At 34.6% G+C, this 18,832-nt stretch overlaps 1 protein-coding gene and 2 long non-coding RNA genes across 6 annotated transcripts; 1 reads left to right on the forward strand and 2 right to left on the reverse strand.

Annotated features, from left to right (window-relative positions):
• Positions 1–619: 619 nt before the first annotated feature.
• On the reverse strand, positions 620–3,512 carry LOC122406581 (uncharacterized). The gene is made up of 3 exons (XR_006260013.1): positions 1,915–3,512; positions 1,327–1,842; positions 620–930 (listed from the first exon to the last, which is right to left on the reverse strand). It is a non-coding gene; the product is annotated as an uncharacterized lncRNA (long non-coding RNA).
• Positions 3,513–7,189: 3,677 nt separating this feature from the next.
• Positions 7,190–13,399, reverse strand: LOC122406619 (uncharacterized). Of its 3 annotated transcripts, XM_043412177.1 has the most exons (5): positions 12,687–13,399; positions 8,816–9,094; positions 8,130–8,181; positions 7,886–8,018; positions 7,190–7,370 (listed from the first exon to the last, which is right to left on the reverse strand). In XM_043412177.1, exons 1-5 carry the CDS (start codon positions 13,053–13,055, stop codon positions 7,247–7,249), a joined length of 957 nt encoding a protein of 318 aa, XP_043268112.1. In that variant the 5' UTR covers positions 13,056–13,399; the 3' UTR covers positions 7,190–7,246. The 3 variants fall into 3 exon arrangements, with proteins under 3 accessions (XP_043268112.1, XP_043268111.1, XP_043268113.1); XM_043412176.1 differs by having other exon boundaries at positions 7,886–8,181; positions 12,687–13,390; XM_043412178.1 differs by lacking the exon at positions 12,687–13,399 and adding an exon at positions 11,326–11,491 and having other exon boundaries at positions 7,886–8,181.
• A 39-nt stretch (positions 13,400–13,438) lies between these two features.
• LOC122406626 (uncharacterized) lies at positions 13,439–16,094 on the forward strand. 2 transcript variants are annotated; one of them, XR_006260024.1, is made up of 4 exons: positions 13,439–13,550; positions 13,660–13,677; positions 13,846–14,028; positions 15,701–16,094. It is a non-coding gene; the product is annotated as an uncharacterized lncRNA (long non-coding RNA). The 2 variants fall into 2 exon arrangements; XR_006260023.1 differs by having other exon boundaries at positions 13,520–13,677.
• Positions 16,095–18,832: the final 2,738 nt, after the last annotated feature.

The raw sequence follows: 18,832 nt of genomic DNA on the forward strand, positions 1-18,832 counted from the left end.
CTACATCGTCGCCTTCTAATTTGCGAGGTGATTTCGTTTTTTCTTTCGCGATTGTAGTCGAGTTTATCGTCGAAAAATGAATTGAGTGAACGCGAAATAGTGCTTACGCCCGGTAATTTGAGACGTTCAGTGTTGAATTTCTTCCGCTCCAGCTCCAGTCGTATTTTGGGTTGAATCTTGACGTAGATCGGTCTGCTTTGGATGCGATGATCGGTGATCGAACGTCCGTTCGATTTATCGACTTTTCTAGAATTATCGATCCTCCTCAGCAATTTGAGTTCCTTCCGTTTGACTATCGTAGACGTGTCGCGTTTCTCGAGTAGTGGCTATCCCACCGCTGCCACCAATGTTGTGTCCGCGAAGACCGTCGCGAAGGGACGCGTTATCAAGGACGAGTATTTAAGGGATTAAGGCCAAAAGAGCTGAACTCCAACTCGATACTTTTACAAGTTAACAATAAGTTTATTTAAGAAGTTACAAATTCGAGGTTTTATTGCCTCGAGACCAATCGTTACAATTCTCGTCAAAGACTGTCGTATTTTGGGTTAGTCGATAATTTTATAGATTTGGGGGTTTTCCCCTTCTCGTGCGAATATAACCTAGATTTCCTTATGGAAGTTTCGATGTTGACATCGAGGGTCGATGCGCTCGTTCGGGAGCATCGATATTTCATCATTGCTGCGTTTGCGCTGATAGGGCTTAATTTGTTTTAATGAGTGCGATGTACGGGCACAACACAGGCATGAGTGCATCAAAAACTCCACCTAACACGATTTCAAAAATATGGTGCCTGCATGGAAGATATAGCAAATCACGACCGATTATTTGCTCAAGGAGTACGGCAGCACCTTTTCTCAAACCAAGATTCGCATTTGTAGTGTCGCAGCAGAGAGCCTTAATTGTATCAGTAAGTCCCCAATCTTGAAGGACCTGTGAAGATACATGAAAACTATAAATATAAGGCCAAAGGGGACTTAAAAACGAGAAAAAAAAACCCTCGCATCGGAATTTATAACAGCACAACAGTGCTCGGAAAATTTTCTTTCATGCTACCTTTTCTTTTAATTTTTCTCAACATAAAACGAATTTTGTAATCTTTTTTTCAAATAGTGAAAGAAGCTTAACAAGTATAGAGATGTGGTAGTGAATGGACGGTAACTATTAGAACGTTTGCATGAAACCAGATATTTTAATAAGACGGTTTTTGGGGCTTTTTTTAAATAAATATAGTTGACTTAAATTATTATTTCAAGTATTGTGATGCACGGTCATTTTTTTTTTTTTTTTATAAAATGGACACGACTTTGAATACGAAATTTACATTACCTCGGCAATGGCACCTGCTTGCGTTGAGCCGTAACCATTTTCGAGTGCAGGAATTGATAAAATTTGTTCATTTCCTTCGTTTGTGATTATAATAGCCACGCAATCGACATTGTCGCTTTGCGAAAAATTTTGCAATAATTTTCCATCCCAATGAAGCACCGGGGCACGTAGTTCACAAGAAGGAAATATCCGTTTAATTTTTTCGGCACATTTTTTACGGATTCGTTCCCGATATTTGTGGATCGACACTTTGTTGATGATAAGCGTATTGAGATCGCATCCATATGACTCTGCTACTGCAGCTATGATGCGTACAATTCCGATCGGAAATTAAACATGTGTCTAAAGTCGCGACTAATTTCTCACTAATAATGTTTACTGCGCCCCGAAATCTTTTTGAGGGCGATGGCCCAGTAATCTCCGTATTATCTTGATTAAAAAATTCAGTCGAGAAATTACTCCGTTGAGAAAAAGATTGAGTACTTTGGCTGCTGTCTACCAGCTCAACATTATCGCCTGGAAAATATTTTAATTATTTGTTTTAGTTATTATAAAAACTGGAAAATATATTTTCATCACATTTCTTACCAATGTTGCTTTGTTCTCTTTCGTATTTGGCCTGTTTGCGTTTTTCCAGGATAAAGTTAATCTCTTCATCGGTGATATTCTCATCGTGTATAGTTTGGATATTACCAATGAAACCGATTCGTCCTGGTTTCCTTTAGTCTTGCAAAAAAGTTACTCTTTCGTCGTCGATTTCTTTGAGCACTTCTGAAGATGCAGCGATATCAAATAGGGACTCGTTTTTTAGTCTGAAATCCACTTCTTTGGCTTCATTGCACTTTTTCCCAGCACGTTTTTGTGTGGAGCGCCAAATTCCGTACAGTTTCTCGATTTTTTCAATACACTTATATAAGTCTAACGTAGGGATACCAGCTTTTTCCCAGAAAATAAAAACTTCCTTCACGACCATCGAAGCACTTTGTTTTAAACTGTAATTCAACTGACGCATGTTGAAAAAAAGCACTTTCAACACTTGCAATTGGTTCGGTAATTTATTTCCAACAATTTGTGAATCAAGATCACCAATCAAAAAAAATATTTTTTCGTAATTCGTATGCCATCGTTGCTCGTACCGTAATAAGCAGTGTTTCACCGACTGTAGTAGCACGTATACTGAGTATTGCATATACAGACTAAGAAAGATCAAGACAAAGGCGCGTCATATTTTCTTTTTGCGAATTCACCTCATAGCAGAAAGCAACCTTCCGTACTTCTTCCAATACACATTATACGTGCTACTAGAGTGAATGGAGCACTACTAGTAAAAGTGTGAACAGTGATGGCAAGAAAATATGTTGTGACAAATATTTTTATTACTGGAAACGTTAATTCACAAATTTCTCGAACTAGAATGCCGAGTAAATTACAAAAATGTTGGAAGTGCTTTTTGGAATATGCGTTAGATAAATTACAGTTTATAATAAAGTACTTCAATGATCCTAAAGAAAAAAAAGTATTTCTAGGAAAAAGCTAGTATCCTTGAGCCAAGTTTATACAAGTGTGTTGCAAAAGTTAAGAAATTATATACAGATTGGCGGATTGTAAAAAAACGTTAAATTTTCAAAAAACTTTTCCAACCCCTGGCAGAGGGACTTTGTTTGGACCGCTTCATCGATGAATTTTCGCCCAATTTCGGGTTTTGATGAGTTAATGTTAAATATACACTGTTGATTTCGGCTTAAACATTGTCTAAATGCATCAAAGTGACGTTTAAAAGTGCTTTGATTGACCGTAATCAAAGTTCTAAAAAAATTAAAAAATATGGTCATCTTTGTAATAGTTAAAATCGCGGAAATAATCTTCGGAAAAATCTGAAAAAATTCCGTTTCGTACCCTTCAATATGAACAACAAGTGTGCCAAATTTCAGATTTCTATCGTCATTAATATGGGAGGCAGAAAACAATTGATTAATGAGTTTGATAAATACACGTGTTTTGCATTTAAAACTTCAACTCTTCGGTGGCACCTGTTTAAATTCTCCTAGAGCATTCAAATTTGGTACACATTTTTTTTTTGATGTTGATGATGTTTCCGCAAAGGAATTTGCAAAAAAAAAGTGACCCGAATTGCGGCCACCCTAATATATATATTGTAACGTAACGCTCTTGCCGACCTGGCCTGAACGCCGCCACGCATCAGTTCGAGCTATCTTAATTTTAAAAGGAGCAGGTATGAAAGAAACGTGAGAACGCGGAATTTAGATTTTGAAGAATTTACCAATTCCGATTTATTCAATTTTGATTGATTTCACAGGATAAATTCGTTTTTGATTTGTGGTCGTGAAATGTTCGCGATCGCGCTCGCCAATTGTGAAAAATTTTGTTTCACTCGCCGTTTCAAATTTGAACAATTTTTAATTTACGCGTTTTTCGCCTATTTTCAAAATAATAGTTTCGATAATTCAATCGTGTTTCGATTTTATACAATAAAAGAAATTTATTAATTTGACGCAATATAACCTTAAATTCGTACCGCGGCCTTTTGAATTATTTAAAATTTACAAAATTTACAAAATTTACAGAAATCTCGGTTTTGTTTGACTCGGACTCGATTAGTTTCAACTTTTAATTTAAAAAGAGAATTTACAAATTTACAAATCAATTTACAAGAAAAATCATCCCTGATTCTAGCAAGCAACAAGAAATAAAAATTGGTTAAGTTAAGGAACAAACCCCAGGCTCTGGGATTGAAACGTCACCGAATCGCTCCGAGATCCTGAGCATCTGCAAGGTTAGGTTATTTACCGTCCACGGGCTCTGGGATTGAAACGTCACCGAATCGCTCCGAGATCCCGTGCAATGGAAATTTGGAAAGTTTAGAGGTTAGGTGCGGACCCTGGACTCTGGGATTGAAACGTCGCCGAATCGCTCCGAGATTCCAGGCATCCAGGAAAAATTAGGATAATAGGTTAGGTTGCTTGCCAAAATCCGTTGCTATGATTCACGCTCGCCCGTTGGTTGCGCGGGCTAACATACGATGCGCGGACTACCGCTTTTTATGATTTTCAGCTTGTTCCGATTTTCAATAACAAAAACTTCGATTTGATCCGTTATTATTTAATTTTCTTCATTTTTTAACATTGTTAGTTGTTTTAATATGATTCGAATAATTACAATTGCTAAAAGTCACGTACGCGTCCTATAGCCTAACGCTCTATCCGCGCATGCGTCATAAACACGCGTCTTGTTTTATTTGAATTGACACCAATTTTCTAAAAGAAATAATCTTTTCCTTATTTTTCTTCGATTCGTTATAATTTTCCGCTTCATTTGAACCTAGTTACAATATTTTACGAAATCGCGTTGAATTTTAATTAACAAAACAAAAAAATATAATAGTTAGAGTTTTTAATACGCGGCGCCGCTAGTGTCGTGCTCCGCCGCTTGTATCGGGCCTTTGTATTGCCCTCCAGTACGGCCGCCGCCGGCCAGCAGTGACGCGTCTCACCGGTCGTTGTACGCGCTCGGTCAAAACATCGCGCCGCGTCGCGATGTTTTTCGAGGTTAGGTTCGGGTTCGAGTGTTTCGTCACAGTATATATATATATAATATATATTAATATATAATATAATATATATAATATAATATATATATATATTATATATAATATAATATAATATATAATATAATAATATAATATATATATATTGAAGCGAAACACCGACTCAAGAACTTTATTTTATTTTAAATCGACGATATGGCACGCATGAGTGTTTACATCGGCGGCCATGTTGGAAAACTGTCACTTCGCGAAGCCACACTCGGGAAGCGAGGCGCTCAGTGCTGCCAACTCAATTTCATTTCAACAAAGTTCCCTAGATTCTCTTAACTCTTGTTTTTATTGAATAACGATTAAATAATAAATAATATTATAAATATTATAAATAAATAATATTATTCTTGTTCAGAAAATTAATGCGGATCATTAGAGAAACACATTTTGAACAATTTGATGAAAATTTCAGATTAAAATCATTTAAATTTTTAAGTAAACTTCTCTTTGCGAGATCGAGTGCAAAGTGCGCATGCGCGATGACCTACTTTCAACAGGCACGTGCAATAAGCGTAGTCCCGAGCAAACGATGAATTAAAATAAAATAAAAGTGTTGTTATTCACAAAATTAATAGAGAATAAAACAAAATAATGGGGAAAGTTATAAAATGAATTAAAATTGATCAAAAACTGTTAAGTTCTTGCACATGCGCAGTGTGACTACAGCTCGACTCAGCTAATTGGGACCCACGCGGGGGAGTTAGCGCACCAATCAAAGCATTCAGAGTGAGAGTTCCTGGTTCGAGATTAAGTCGCGCAGCAAATCATAGAGAGGGACAAAGTCCAAATTAATTATTATCATTATTCCTTTGTTTCGACGGGTATAAAAACCCGAGCACAGAAGCTCCTAGAGCAGTCTCGTCTCGAATCTCGCCACGCTAGACTCGCTAAAGAAATAATGCTCTCTGAGCAAACAAAGAGCCAGTCACGTCTCGAATCCTTGAGAGCTCGACTCGCATGCCGATAACCAAAAGCCAGTCTTGCCTCTGGATTTCGCCACGTGTACTCGCCATAATAGCGAGAATAAAGAAACATAAAATCTTTCGCTCATTATGAAAATAGCTTTAAAAACAAAGAGCATAATAACATCGCTATTACCCCACTCATCAGAATTGAAAAATAACACCTTTCTTCTATCACGCTAAGAGGGCCGGGTTCATTCGATTCCGTTTGAATTCAAGATTCTTAGGTGAAAGTTTCCGACCTATCCAGGAGGGCCGGGACAGTTCGATTCCGTTCTGTCTCAAGATTCCTCGTAGATTTCCAATCCTTTCTCTATCCAAGAGGGCCGTGGCCGTTCGATTTCGTTGGGTCACAAGATTCTTGGGTAGGACTCCTACCTTTCCGTGCCAGAGGGGCCGGGACAGTTTGGTTTCGTTCTGTCTCAAGATCTCTGGGTGGATTCTTTTCCATCAACGAATTATTGCTTTCTGAGTGGCGATTAAATTCATTAAAAATTATTAAAACCAAGCAAGTTTCTTTATTCTCAAGCGGGACAGTTTCAAATCAGCTACTATTTTTCAAATTGAGCTAACAAAATTATTCAAAACAAAATTACTCACGAAAAATCATTAATTTGAATTATATCGAGTCAAAAGAGTGAGATCAACAAGAAAAATCCACTCGAACAATTAATTTGTATTGTATAGAGTCAAAAAGTGGGTTCATAAATTTATAGCTCAATTATTATCAAATCATCAAATGATCGAATTATCAAATAAAATTATTTAAAATTTATCAAGACCAGCGTTGGCGAGATTAATTGAAAAATTATTATTGCAGGCGAAACTATTAACTATTATTATTCAAATTAAAGCGAGCTTAAATTCATTGCAAATTCTGCGAAAATTATTTTTGTGGAGAAAAATACCGGAAATAAAAATATTCATGCGAAATAAAATCTAATAAATCACGATTTCGAAACAAAAATCATTTATTTTTGTAATTTGATTCAAAAAACACTCAAAATTCAATAAATCATTTGTTATTTTAAATCTAATTTCATTTTACTTTTGTTTTTCTTTCATGCCCGCTCTTCTTTAACATAGAATTGCTCGAATCCACGCGTAACGGTGTGCACTAGCACAAACGTACCGTTACAATATATATATTTGTTGGTTAATTAAATCGACAAAAAAAAAGAGAGAGAGAGAGAGAGACTTTTGTGTCCTACATAAAGTCGAAACGATTGAAATTATGGTTACAGTAAATTCGAGTCGAACACGGAGACACGCACACTGCACATAATTTAAGGGAGAAATTATGACGGTATATATTTTATTTGCAATAAAAAATAATTTCCTGTTACAACATTTTGTTCATAATTTTTTTGCACACAACAGACTTACACTTTTTGAATATTTTTTTTCGTCTCTTCGCTTCCTTTTGCAGTGCTGATTTTTTGGTTAGTAGCACTACTGATGAAGGCCTAAAAAACCAACAACTTTAATAATAATAATATAATAATCAAATAATATAATAATCATTTGTTAAACATGAAAACTTTTTTAATCTTTTAAAAACAGATAAAACACTTAGGCTGATGAGAAATTGGTTTTGTCGAGAAATAGCATGCTCATTTCCAAGAGAAAGGAGTTATCTGAAAGATTTACATTTTTGAACGTATTTCTTATAGAAAATGTTAAAAAACATTGAAAAAATTATCTTTGCTTAATATTCTGAGACAAGAGTGAGAAAATATTAGGAATTCTCATTAGTCTTAAAACTGAGACACTCCAAATGTTGCGCATTGTATGTAAAAAATGGTGATTGTTGTTAAAATTATATTAAAATATGACATTTTTCGAAATCGATGCAAAATTACAGGTAACGATCTTATAGGCTTGTTTGAATTTAAATTGGGATGTGAGAAATCACATTATTTGTTCTTTACTACAGATTTATATAGACAACGGTTGAATTTTCAATAGTTGATTTAGTTACCTTGGTATTTTCACAGGTGGACACCAAACTCGAATTCTTTCGTCGAGATTCGTGTAAGAAGAATCAATAGCCGAGCAATTGTGATGATCAATAGCTTCGCCAACAGTTTTTGTAAGATGGAGAAATTTATCATCTTCGGCAAACCGAGAACGAAATTCCGTAAGACGTGGGAACAACAAAACACCGATCATGAACAAGATAGCCATGCCAATAAATCCGCTGATTGCCACAAACAGTGGGTTACCCATATCTTTTTGTGAGTTTTCCATCGAGGCAGCAGTTTCTGGCCTCAAGTGCTGTACATAAATGAAATTGCAGGCTCACTAATGCGAAAAAATCGTATGATGTTTGAGATACCAAAAAAATTGGTAACGATATACAAAGTGACCCACCACTTGTAGTGGGGGGAGGAGAAGGAAATGGTGGGGGAGATCCCTCCTCGCATACGCACACGCGCGCGCACCCATGCACACACCTCTGGTTGGTACACACGTCGAAAAGTGCTCTAAACCTACCGAACGATTCCGCACACACATTGACCGTATTCTGAATGCACCCGACGATTATCCGCACAAACATCGCGCGTATATCCGGAACATCTTTCGATGTGTGTTCAAAATCGTAGGATAGGTTCGGAACACTTTTGATGTGTGTGCGAAGCTGTTGGGTTGGTCGGGAACATCTGGTGATGTGTGTTCAAAATCGTTGGGTGGGTTCAGAGCATTTTCGATGTATGTGTGGACCAGGTGAGTGTGGGACGGCTTCTCTCTCTCCTTTCCCCGTCGGAAAGTAAGAGGGATCGCTTTATATACTTTTACCAAAATTTTTTTTCAATTTTTACTAGAAATGAAAAAATGATAATGTGCTGTGAATTCCATGAACATTTGATAAACCGATAGAAATGATAATAGATTAAGATAATTAGCTCACCATTGCCGGAAATAAATTATTTCCGTGACGAATATCGTTCATGACAGTCTTCAGCGGATAAAAATAGTAACTGTACATTGGATTAGGTGATCTAGTTTCCAACTGATTAGTCATGATTTTTTGTAATTGTCTGTGGCGAAGAACATCGACAAGTGCATTAAGGCTACCAACATTTCCTTTTCCGATCGGGTGTTTATAAATAGCAGTATTAAGTTTCAAATTCGACATTTCCGGAATTTCCGCTAAATTTTGCTGTGAAGAAGTTCTAGGAGCGTGAACCTTGAAAAATCAAGAAAAACGGGGATCAAGGTATTCACTGAGAAGAAATAAGTCAGTGCCACTACAATGAACATAGGCACTGCGAATCTTTCACAATCACAAGTCATTCCAACAAGAAATTACAAATCGCTATGTAGTTTAGCGGCAGTTCTTAGTCAAGCTGGATGAACTTTGCAAGACTGGAAATTGATACTCCACATATTGCTTAACGGCATGTACATAAAAAACGTTCATTAACTTTTTTCCTTTAGTAAAATTTCAATGAACCACATGCATTTACAACACGAAGGGTCATCCGGAATAAAAACCGGTTCCAGATGCTGCGAAATGTCCCCAAGATGAGGGAATGTAGGCTACAGGGTCATCCATGTGTGCACTAAATTCAAGAATCTCGTGTTTCAGTGGGTTGTTCATTATTATCATTATTCTGACTCCGTTCAGAATAAAATTTTATGTTAATCACGGTCGAAACGGCAATTCGGCCAGCTTGTCTCAGTAGAACTATATTTTAATCTCTACATTATTAAAAAAATTAAACTAATAAAAACTTTTTGATGAATGCAAAAAAATAATTGATCGTCACAGAATTTCATCAATCATCAAATTCAAATACTTTTTATAACCTTCGTTGTTTATTCATAAATATGGGCAGATGCATTACTTTTCGACCGCAGCCAGCGCGCTCGGGTCAACCATTTGGCTACTGATTTTTTCCCAAAAAGTAGGTTACAATACAAGATAATCCCCCAAATTTGAAGTTCATTCATGAAATTTTAACTGCTGTAGAATTTTTTGAAATTCCTAAAGAGTCATTTTTAAAATTCATTTTCATGATTTTTTCATGCGAACTCTATGAGGTTTAAAGACTCGTATGAAGCTACATATTTCTTCTTGAACCTTCTAATGTTGAAAACAAAATAGTTTTTCAATTCAAACAAAAATCTGGTTGAATCAATGAAAAATCTGAAAATAAAAACCTTTTTCTTAAATTACTATTTTTACAAAATATCGCGCATTTTTGAAACGCGGCCGTAGCGATAAATTTCCACGTAGACGTCTTTCGCCTCTAATTTTTCATCTAGGTATATTTTATCACTGCATTCATGAATATTTTTGTATTACCACTTTCATTTTTATACATGGCCTCTCAAAACTACTTGATTTCTGAAAAATCGCTATTTTGAAACAGTTTAGAATTTTTCCACCTGAGTGGAATGGTTTGAAATTTTCAGGGAATATACCGCATTCTATACCCAAACAACACGGAACAGTTTTAGAATGGATTTTAGCTGGTGAGTGAGCGGTGAATTTTTGAAATGTTCCAATTTCCCTTTTTTCACACTTATGGTATTATCAATGACATTTTGAATTACACGTAACAAATTTACTCTAATTTTGTATCGACTTGAAATAAAAACATGAAAAAACGTAGGGTGTGTGCAATCACACGCCATGAAAATGAATATTTGAATGCGTTTAGCTGACGCGACAATCTATTTCCGGCGATTAATTAAGGACGCCGAGTCCCGGTTAGGTGATGATAGGTCCCAGGACCAAATATCTGAATCAAAATAGCACAATAGCAAAATAGGGCAGAACACACACACACACACACACACCCACCGAAAGTGTTCCGTGCCCATCCAACGATTCCGTACACACATCGAAAGTGCTCTAAACTATTGATCTTCACAATTTATTGATTGATTACAATTTAAAATGTCCAGGTATATGAAAATAAATAACGAGACAAAACGTTTTGAGATTATAAACACGAAATCTAGCATATGCTGTAATAAATAGAAATTTTGCCATTTATGTTAATTTCTGGTAACAGCTTGTTTAATTTTGGCACATCTTGAACCTATTTGACGCGATCAAATACCGTAATGTTAAGGTATTACTTTCGCATGAGCGTATTTCGTGACACAAATATGAGGCACTCGAAAACTGACTGATTCCTAACCTCTGAGAAGTCGCGGTTGTATACAAAAAGCTTCCGCTTCTGCCATTTTTCCGACCGTTAATATCTCTTTTAAACATTCGGTAACCCTTCATTTCTTTCGCTATGGATTCCTTGCATTTTCATCTATCCGTGGGGCAATTTGTATAAGGTTCAGTATATGAATTAATAAATAGAAACGTGGTAATAATGGAATCTTCGTAAGCTCCCGCATAAATTTTACAAGTTTTGAAGTTTTAATTCTTTATTAGATGTTCGATAACCTCACCTGAAATTTTGTCATTCTATTCGCATGCACTTTTACTTTACTGAAATTAAAAATCAGTAATTTGTAGAATATTCGGGTTCGTGAAAGGAATGAAAGGAATATACAAATTTCTACCATTTACGGCAATAAGGACAACACAAGAAGTCGAAGCGGAACAGAACTGCCTAACGGAAGCGAAGATAGCAGCAAGCAACGAGCTCTCTCTATAATTGGTTTATAGAGAGCTTGTTGGTAAAGAAGGATTCGCCACAGCTGCGATGTGAAAAGAATGGTTTTAGGATTGCGTTTCATCTCGGGTACAGTAGCAGACTCATCAGTGGGGCTGTGCCTACTGTACCCTACCCCAGAGTATTCCTTTATTTTCTATTTCTATTCCTTAATATTCCGATTTCATTATTCGCATATTTAATATTATTATATTTATTCAAAGTCATATAATAGTTTTTCAACGATTGCATATTTTTAATTTTGGTAAAAATTTAAAATAGTGGTGATTTCATTTTTGATCTTTTACAATATTCTTACAAATACTTACTTATTACGTACGTATGCCTTTCAATCAACAATGTAAAATAAGTCAATTGGGTAGAAAAAGACAAAGAAAAAATCATACTTGTTACCAGTGGAAAAAAAATTACTTTTCAGATGCCTGTTAGATAGTTGATAATTATATTCTATCGTAGGGTATAATAAAGCTTAAAGAATCAGCTCTAAGGTACTATGCGTAAATCGCAAAAATATTGAGTCGCTTACGAGTATTTTCACTTTCGCCGAAAAGTAAAATTTCCCCATGTTAATTGAATGGGAAATTCAAGAGAGATTAGCGACCTCTAAGAAATTAGTTAGAGTGCTGATTTTTTTACACGATATTTTTTTCATCGAATACTAAATCTGAAGGAGTAAGAGCGAGGAAAAAATTTCTTTTTTTTTTGAAGCACCCTCATACACATATTTATATAAATGAGTAGCACTCCAATTAAAAAATCAGTCTCACAAAATCGAAATAAATGAGGAGGAATGTTACTCTGTATTTTTGTAACATAACATACATGTATCTAGCCATGAAAATACTATCGTTTGAATAGTATTCAATTTTCTTAATATTAACTTCGTTGGAAAAACAAAAATAGTCAGAATCCATTTGTTTATTTAAGTAGAAATAATTAATTATGATTATTTTTATTTATGGAATAATTATGAAATATTAATTTTGACTGTAGAAATGCCTGAAACCGTTGGATCGTATTTAGAATGGTATTACTCTTTTTAACCAAAAAAATTGTTTGACTTTTTATATATGTGACAAACGACAAAGACCCGTTTGAGAATGTTTCATTGGTGTTCAATGAAAAGTTATTTACCTGATCAGAGACAATTGCATCAAGATGAGCTGGTCGAATTTTTTTCGCGACAGTTTCAAGTGGCGAGGTTCGTAAGGCCAAACCATTTTCGTTGCTCAAGTATTGTTGAATTTGCCTTTTGTCTCCAGAGTGTCGCTTACTAGCGAGATAATGTCTGTCATCGACATCGAAGTAAAAGGATCCGGTGGAGTGTTCAGGCGCAAAAAAAGAGGGTGGCAAATTCATGTCGCGAAGCTCAAGCATAACTTTTTTGAGATATTCAGCGCTCGATTCTGTGTTCGCTGGAAACGTGGTAAGCATGCTACAACTTGCTAATGAAGTGATAGCAACGAAAATAAAACTACGTATCCACGTGTACGTCAAGATCATAATCGCGTACGTTAATAATAATCGTAATGCACGTGATGTAGCTTTTTTTAATGATAATATTGAAGAATCAAAAGATTAACTTTTATTCACTTAATAAATTATCATCGGTAAATCAATGATCAATGGAACTTGATTGCTTTTGTAACACTCCCATGTACTGCCATTTCCAATTGTAATACCCGTCACATTTTCCCAAAACTTTAAAACTTGCTTGGTAAAATCATTTATGCAATATTTTTAAACTGTTTCCGATGAAATATCCGTTATTCGTAAGATTTCAAGAGAACGGAAGTTGCAGTATTCAAGACCGGGATCAAATGCAGTTTGCGTTGAACTGGCTGCTCACTATACCACCTACTGAGGGCAATTCCCGCATGAGTTTTTTTTCCACTACCTCCGAAGACTTTTTCTTCGATCGATCCTCTCCCCGGCGTGTACGTTTACAACGCATTGCGTGCTTGACATGCATGAAACTCGTTTACGAATTCTTCGAAGGTATGTCGCGGGTAGTCATTGCACTTAACGTAGTATCTTACTATTTCTTCGATACTCGTCCTTTAACGTTAAATTATTTTTTTCCTCCACTCTCGCAATACACAAAAAGGAGCTAACAACAATTGAGGTAGTAAACTTTTTTCAACACTCTTAATGATGAGTCATGACCCACATTTCAACTACTCACTCTATTATAATAATACTTCCTTTCACTTTTATTCCGTCGCCCCATCTCCCTGCCCCCTTTGCTCCTCATTTTTATTATATACATTGTATTGCACTTATTTATACACAGTGAAGGTAACGGTCGGACCGAATACCGAGCCATGAGAGAAGAATCATTTTTGAGCAGTATATACTACCGGGAACGGTATGCCTTCAATAAGCATCGAGGTCGTTTCACGAACCAGTTCGAATAGCGATAGACGGAAAGTACCTACATTACGTTCTTCCGGAGAAAGAATTGACGTACCTACAGGTAATTACACAAACATTTGTCTTTCGCTCTATACTTATTATGTCATTTAAACCATAACTTTATAAATCGTCTCATGTTTCGTTAAAAAATTTCAATATCGTTATTATTTATATTTTTATTTATTTTTTTTATTTTTATTTTTATTTTTTTTTATAGCCATGAATAAATGATTGTGAGCCTAAAACATATTTTCGTTTTTTTCTTTCTTAGAATCCGTTGCGTTTGCGTCATTTTTGTTGTATCGAAATTGCTATGGAAAAATAGATGACAACAGATATAAATGAAATCATAAATAAAAAAATGAAAAACACGATTATCAGCCTTTGAAGTAATTCGCGTACGAGATTTATACCAATTTGCATGAAGCAGTAGCAAAATAAGTATACCGTTTGGTCGGCATTTCGGGTATCCGTTTCATGAACAGAAAATATTATTTGTTTGACGTTTGTTAACGTGTTTTTCTGATATCTGGACTACCTCAACTAAATTTAAGAGTATCAATCAGTCGACTAACTTCACTTGGAATTTTCGAAATCGAAATTCTATAGCATATTTCCACCGATTAAAAAAAAGCTCTGTCAGCCGATTTTTGCGATCGTCTTGTGTAGGCTGACAAAGCTTTTTTTTAATCGGTCGAACTGTGTTAAAGAATTTCGATTTCAAAATTTGCAGCTATTTCTCTCGCACTCATGGTTGCGATATACATCTTAAAGTTTTCTTTCCATTAAAAATGCCACAGATATAAGAGGAGTTTTTCCTCACGATACCCGAGAGACGCAACAATGGTAGAAAATTTTTTAATTCTCACACAAGAAAACACGGTTCCTATTTTCAGTTAGGGATTGAAAACTTCGTAAGATTATTCAGATTTTCAAACAACAAAGTAGATGGAAAATGAAAAACGTGAAATAACGTATATCTATTTTTTGCAAAACAATGTTGTAACATGAAATTTTTTTAGTTTTTTTTTTCGTTCTTCTGAAAATACCCGAAGAAACTATACAATTTTCGCAAGAAATTTTGATAAAGTTTCCGAATTATCGAATCATCTGCATCCGGAAGGGCAGAGCAGGAACTTGACAATGCAATTAGCTGTAAAATTTGAAAAATTACAGTATAAATATACGGAAATAAAGACTGAACATTTACACGTGGGTTACGGAACACATAAAAGTATCGTGAACTATATCTTATGCGTGAATAGAATCCTCAAAATTGGCTGCGGGAAAAGTCACTATATACTGTGACATATTAACACGAATATTAGATCTTCCTGGCAAAAAAAAAAATTATATTCATACATAAGATCGGTGAAAAATATAATTTGCCACTGAATTGAGTATAAAGCAAAAACACTGAAGGATTTGCGGTTCGCTGGACAGTGTGTTTAAAATCGAAAAGATCCGTTAGGATTCGCATTATATATTTCCGAGTGAACTGGTTCGAGAGTTGATCATTTATATATTACGTTTACTCTAATAACATCAATCATCTCGCAGTCAAATGTATTCTGATAAAGTCAATTTCTTGTTGAATGATGTTATGTCGGTTATGAGAAGTCCAACACCGTTTTACAAGCATCTTCGTGGTTCTCGAAGATCTATTTACGCGTGTCCCAGAAAAATCAGGTTGGATGAAATGATACTTTAACATACTTTTTTTTACCAAACAGATCTCAACGATTCAACAAATTTGGAGACGCAGCTGGAATGATTGGAACTGATGTTTTCCAGTTCGCACTTTGAGACCACACAACAACCGCTCAGCAATATGTTGCTTTTACTGGGCATCATTTTAAATTTATTGCATCTGTACACTTATGGTTCGAAGAATTTGTGAACTTTATTTTGCCTCTTGTTTTTACGATATTTTTTGCGTTTATTCATTAATTCAATTTCACGGGATTGCATAGAACATATATTGTTACGTTATTATTTCTTATACAAAAAGGTTCTTCTATCGAAAATTAAAAATTCATAATCTTTTCCAAGGAAAAAAAATATTGGGACAAGTACATTGTTGGTCCCTCGTTTGCTGATAAATCCATCCATAAAAAAAACTTGAAAAATTTTTTTTTTTAAATTGTCAAAAAAATTATTTTATAAAAAAGAATACAGAACAATTGAAAAAAAATTTCACAAATCTTGAAAAAACATTATCTTTGAAAAAAACTAATCTGTATCTATTTTTTAAAGTGTCAAAAGAATCAAATAACAAGTAAAAAATAAAAAACCGAAAAATCGCGCTTGAAATCATTTTGGAAACCGATGCCTCATTCTTCTTATTTTATTCGAAGAGCTAAAACAATTAAAAAGACTTCCATCAAATTTACGTGCAGCATTAAAATTTATTATATCAATTCGAGGCCAAGTATTTTCTAATCAATTGAAAAAAGTTACCATTTGAGTTACGTACAGCATTAAAATTTATGATATCAATCGAAGGACAAGTAATTTATGAGTAACTCAAAATTTCAACATTATGGAATTGTTCTTAGAAGCTTTTAAATCTAAAAAAATCACATGCAAGCTAGCCATTTCTTACTCTATTGTGGCAGAGACTTAAAAGAAAATTGATTCTCTTCAGACTTTCAGGAGCTTCTGATATTATTCACAATATTCGACGTCGATTGGATCGATACAAATTATGTTTAAATATGAGTTAAAAGTACTTGTCCGGCCCATCACTTTCCATTAAAATAAAAATTAATTATAAAAAAAACGAAATTGTACAGGAGAATCCGGTTCGAAATTTATTGAAATGCGATTTATTATTAGTTAAATGTTCTTAATAATAGTATAGGTTAATTATGCCGAATGCAATTCGTTCGCTGGAAGAAGTAGAAATTGCCGTCATTACAATACAAACTGGGGAATTGTTTTGGAAGCTTGAACATATTTAATGTGCAAAATATTTTTTTATTTATCGATACACAATAACATCACTTGTATATTACAGGACAATTCGTTTCCATTCTTATTAAATTAGTGCAAATAAGGGAATATTACTTGAAGATAACTCTCTAAATTCTCTCTTGCATGAATACTTGTGCTCCATCAGTTCTAGAAAAGCCCTGATTTTTATTTGAATAAACAATTTCAATGGAAAGTGATGGGCCGGACAAGTACTTTTAACTCATATTTAATCATAATTTGTATCGATCCAATCGACGTCGAATATTGTGAATAATATCAGAATCTCCTGAAAGTCTGAAGAGAATCGATTTTCTTATAAGTCTCTGCCACCATAGAGTAAGAAATGGCTAGCTTGCATGTGATTTTTTTAGATTTAAAAGCTTCTAAGAACAATTCAATAATGTTGAAATTTGGAGTTACTTATAAATTACTTGTCCTTCGATTGATATCATAAATTTTAATGCTGCACGTAACTCAAATGGTAACTTTTTTCAATTGATTAGAAAATACTTGGCCTCGAATTGATATAATAAATTTTAATGCTGCACGTAAATTAGATGGAATTTTGGCAAAAGTCCAAGGACAGACCTGTGACGAAATATTTCCAATACAATTTTGACGAAAAATAGGTCGTTTTTCGTGACAACCAACGTTATAAGCCGAAAATCATAAATAATTCATAGAAATTTAAACTAAAATCCTATAGTCAATTGAACATAAATAAGGAACTTTTGAGAAAAAATACGTGATATCAAACCATAAACTTTCCTCAGGAAAAAAAACGTTGGGATCAGTACATTGTTGATTCCTCGTTTGCTGATAAATCCATCCATAAAAAAAATTTGAAAAAAATTTTTTTTTTAAATTGTCAAAAAAATTATTTTATAAAAAAAATACAGAACAATTCGAAAAAATTTTCACAAATCCTGAAAAAACATTATCTGTAAAAAAAACTAATCTGTATCTATTTTTTAAAGTGTCAAAAGAATCAAATAACAAGTAAAAAATAAAAAACTGAAAAATCGCGCTTGAAATCATTTTTGAAACCGATGCCTCATACTTCTTATTTGATTCGAACAGCTAAGTCAATTGAAAAAAATTCCGGTAATTGTGCCGAATCACGGCTCCACCTCAAAACAGCTCCAATTTTTTTTATACCATTCTTTATCACCAAAAAGTTATAGCCCATGTAATATTAAGGAGGCGCATGACTTTTAACCTCTTAAAAAAATAAAAGAAATGATAATATGAAGTGGTGTAGGATTGTAATGTAGTAAGTGATGTATAGTGTGTGACTGGTAAACGTACACACACACACACACACACACACACACACACACACATCTCGAGATAGAAGTTTATTCCATCATCATCTTTCAATGATGTGTCGAAAAAATCAGCAATTGCTTTGAGCAAATGGTGCAAACGCCTTGTATGGTCTGGAAATTTTCAACGATACAAAAATTCAGCGATATATCCACTCATAAAGTGTTTTCTTCGTCCATACTTTGGAATCACGGACCGTGCATCACGCCATGTTCGCTCTATATTTTGTGTAGCGTATGTGTGCGTATGCGTGTGTGTGTGTACAGCTTTTGTTTACCGTTCAGAACTTGCTAACTTAAATATTGCTACTAATTGTAATTTTTTTTTTTTAAGGATTAAAAGTCATGCGCCTCCTTAATATTGCATGGGTTACCATCTACTAGTGTTAGGAAATGATAAAAAAAAATTTGGACCCTTTTTGAAGTGGAGCCGTGATTCGGCATAATTACCCCATTTTTTTCTTCGTATTCTAATATGTTTTGTCAATTAGAAACTCAAGAGGACGGTCGCAAGCGGGTTGGAGGACGGGATATGATTTTCTGCTTATAACGTCGGTTTCCACG

Source organism: Venturia canescens, chromosome 2 (genome assembly GCF_019457755.1).
Source record: "Venturia canescens isolate UGA chromosome 2, ASM1945775v1, whole genome shotgun sequence".
In the NCBI taxonomy this organism is placed as follows: domain Eukaryota; kingdom Metazoa; phylum Arthropoda; class Insecta; order Hymenoptera; family Ichneumonidae; genus Venturia; species Venturia canescens.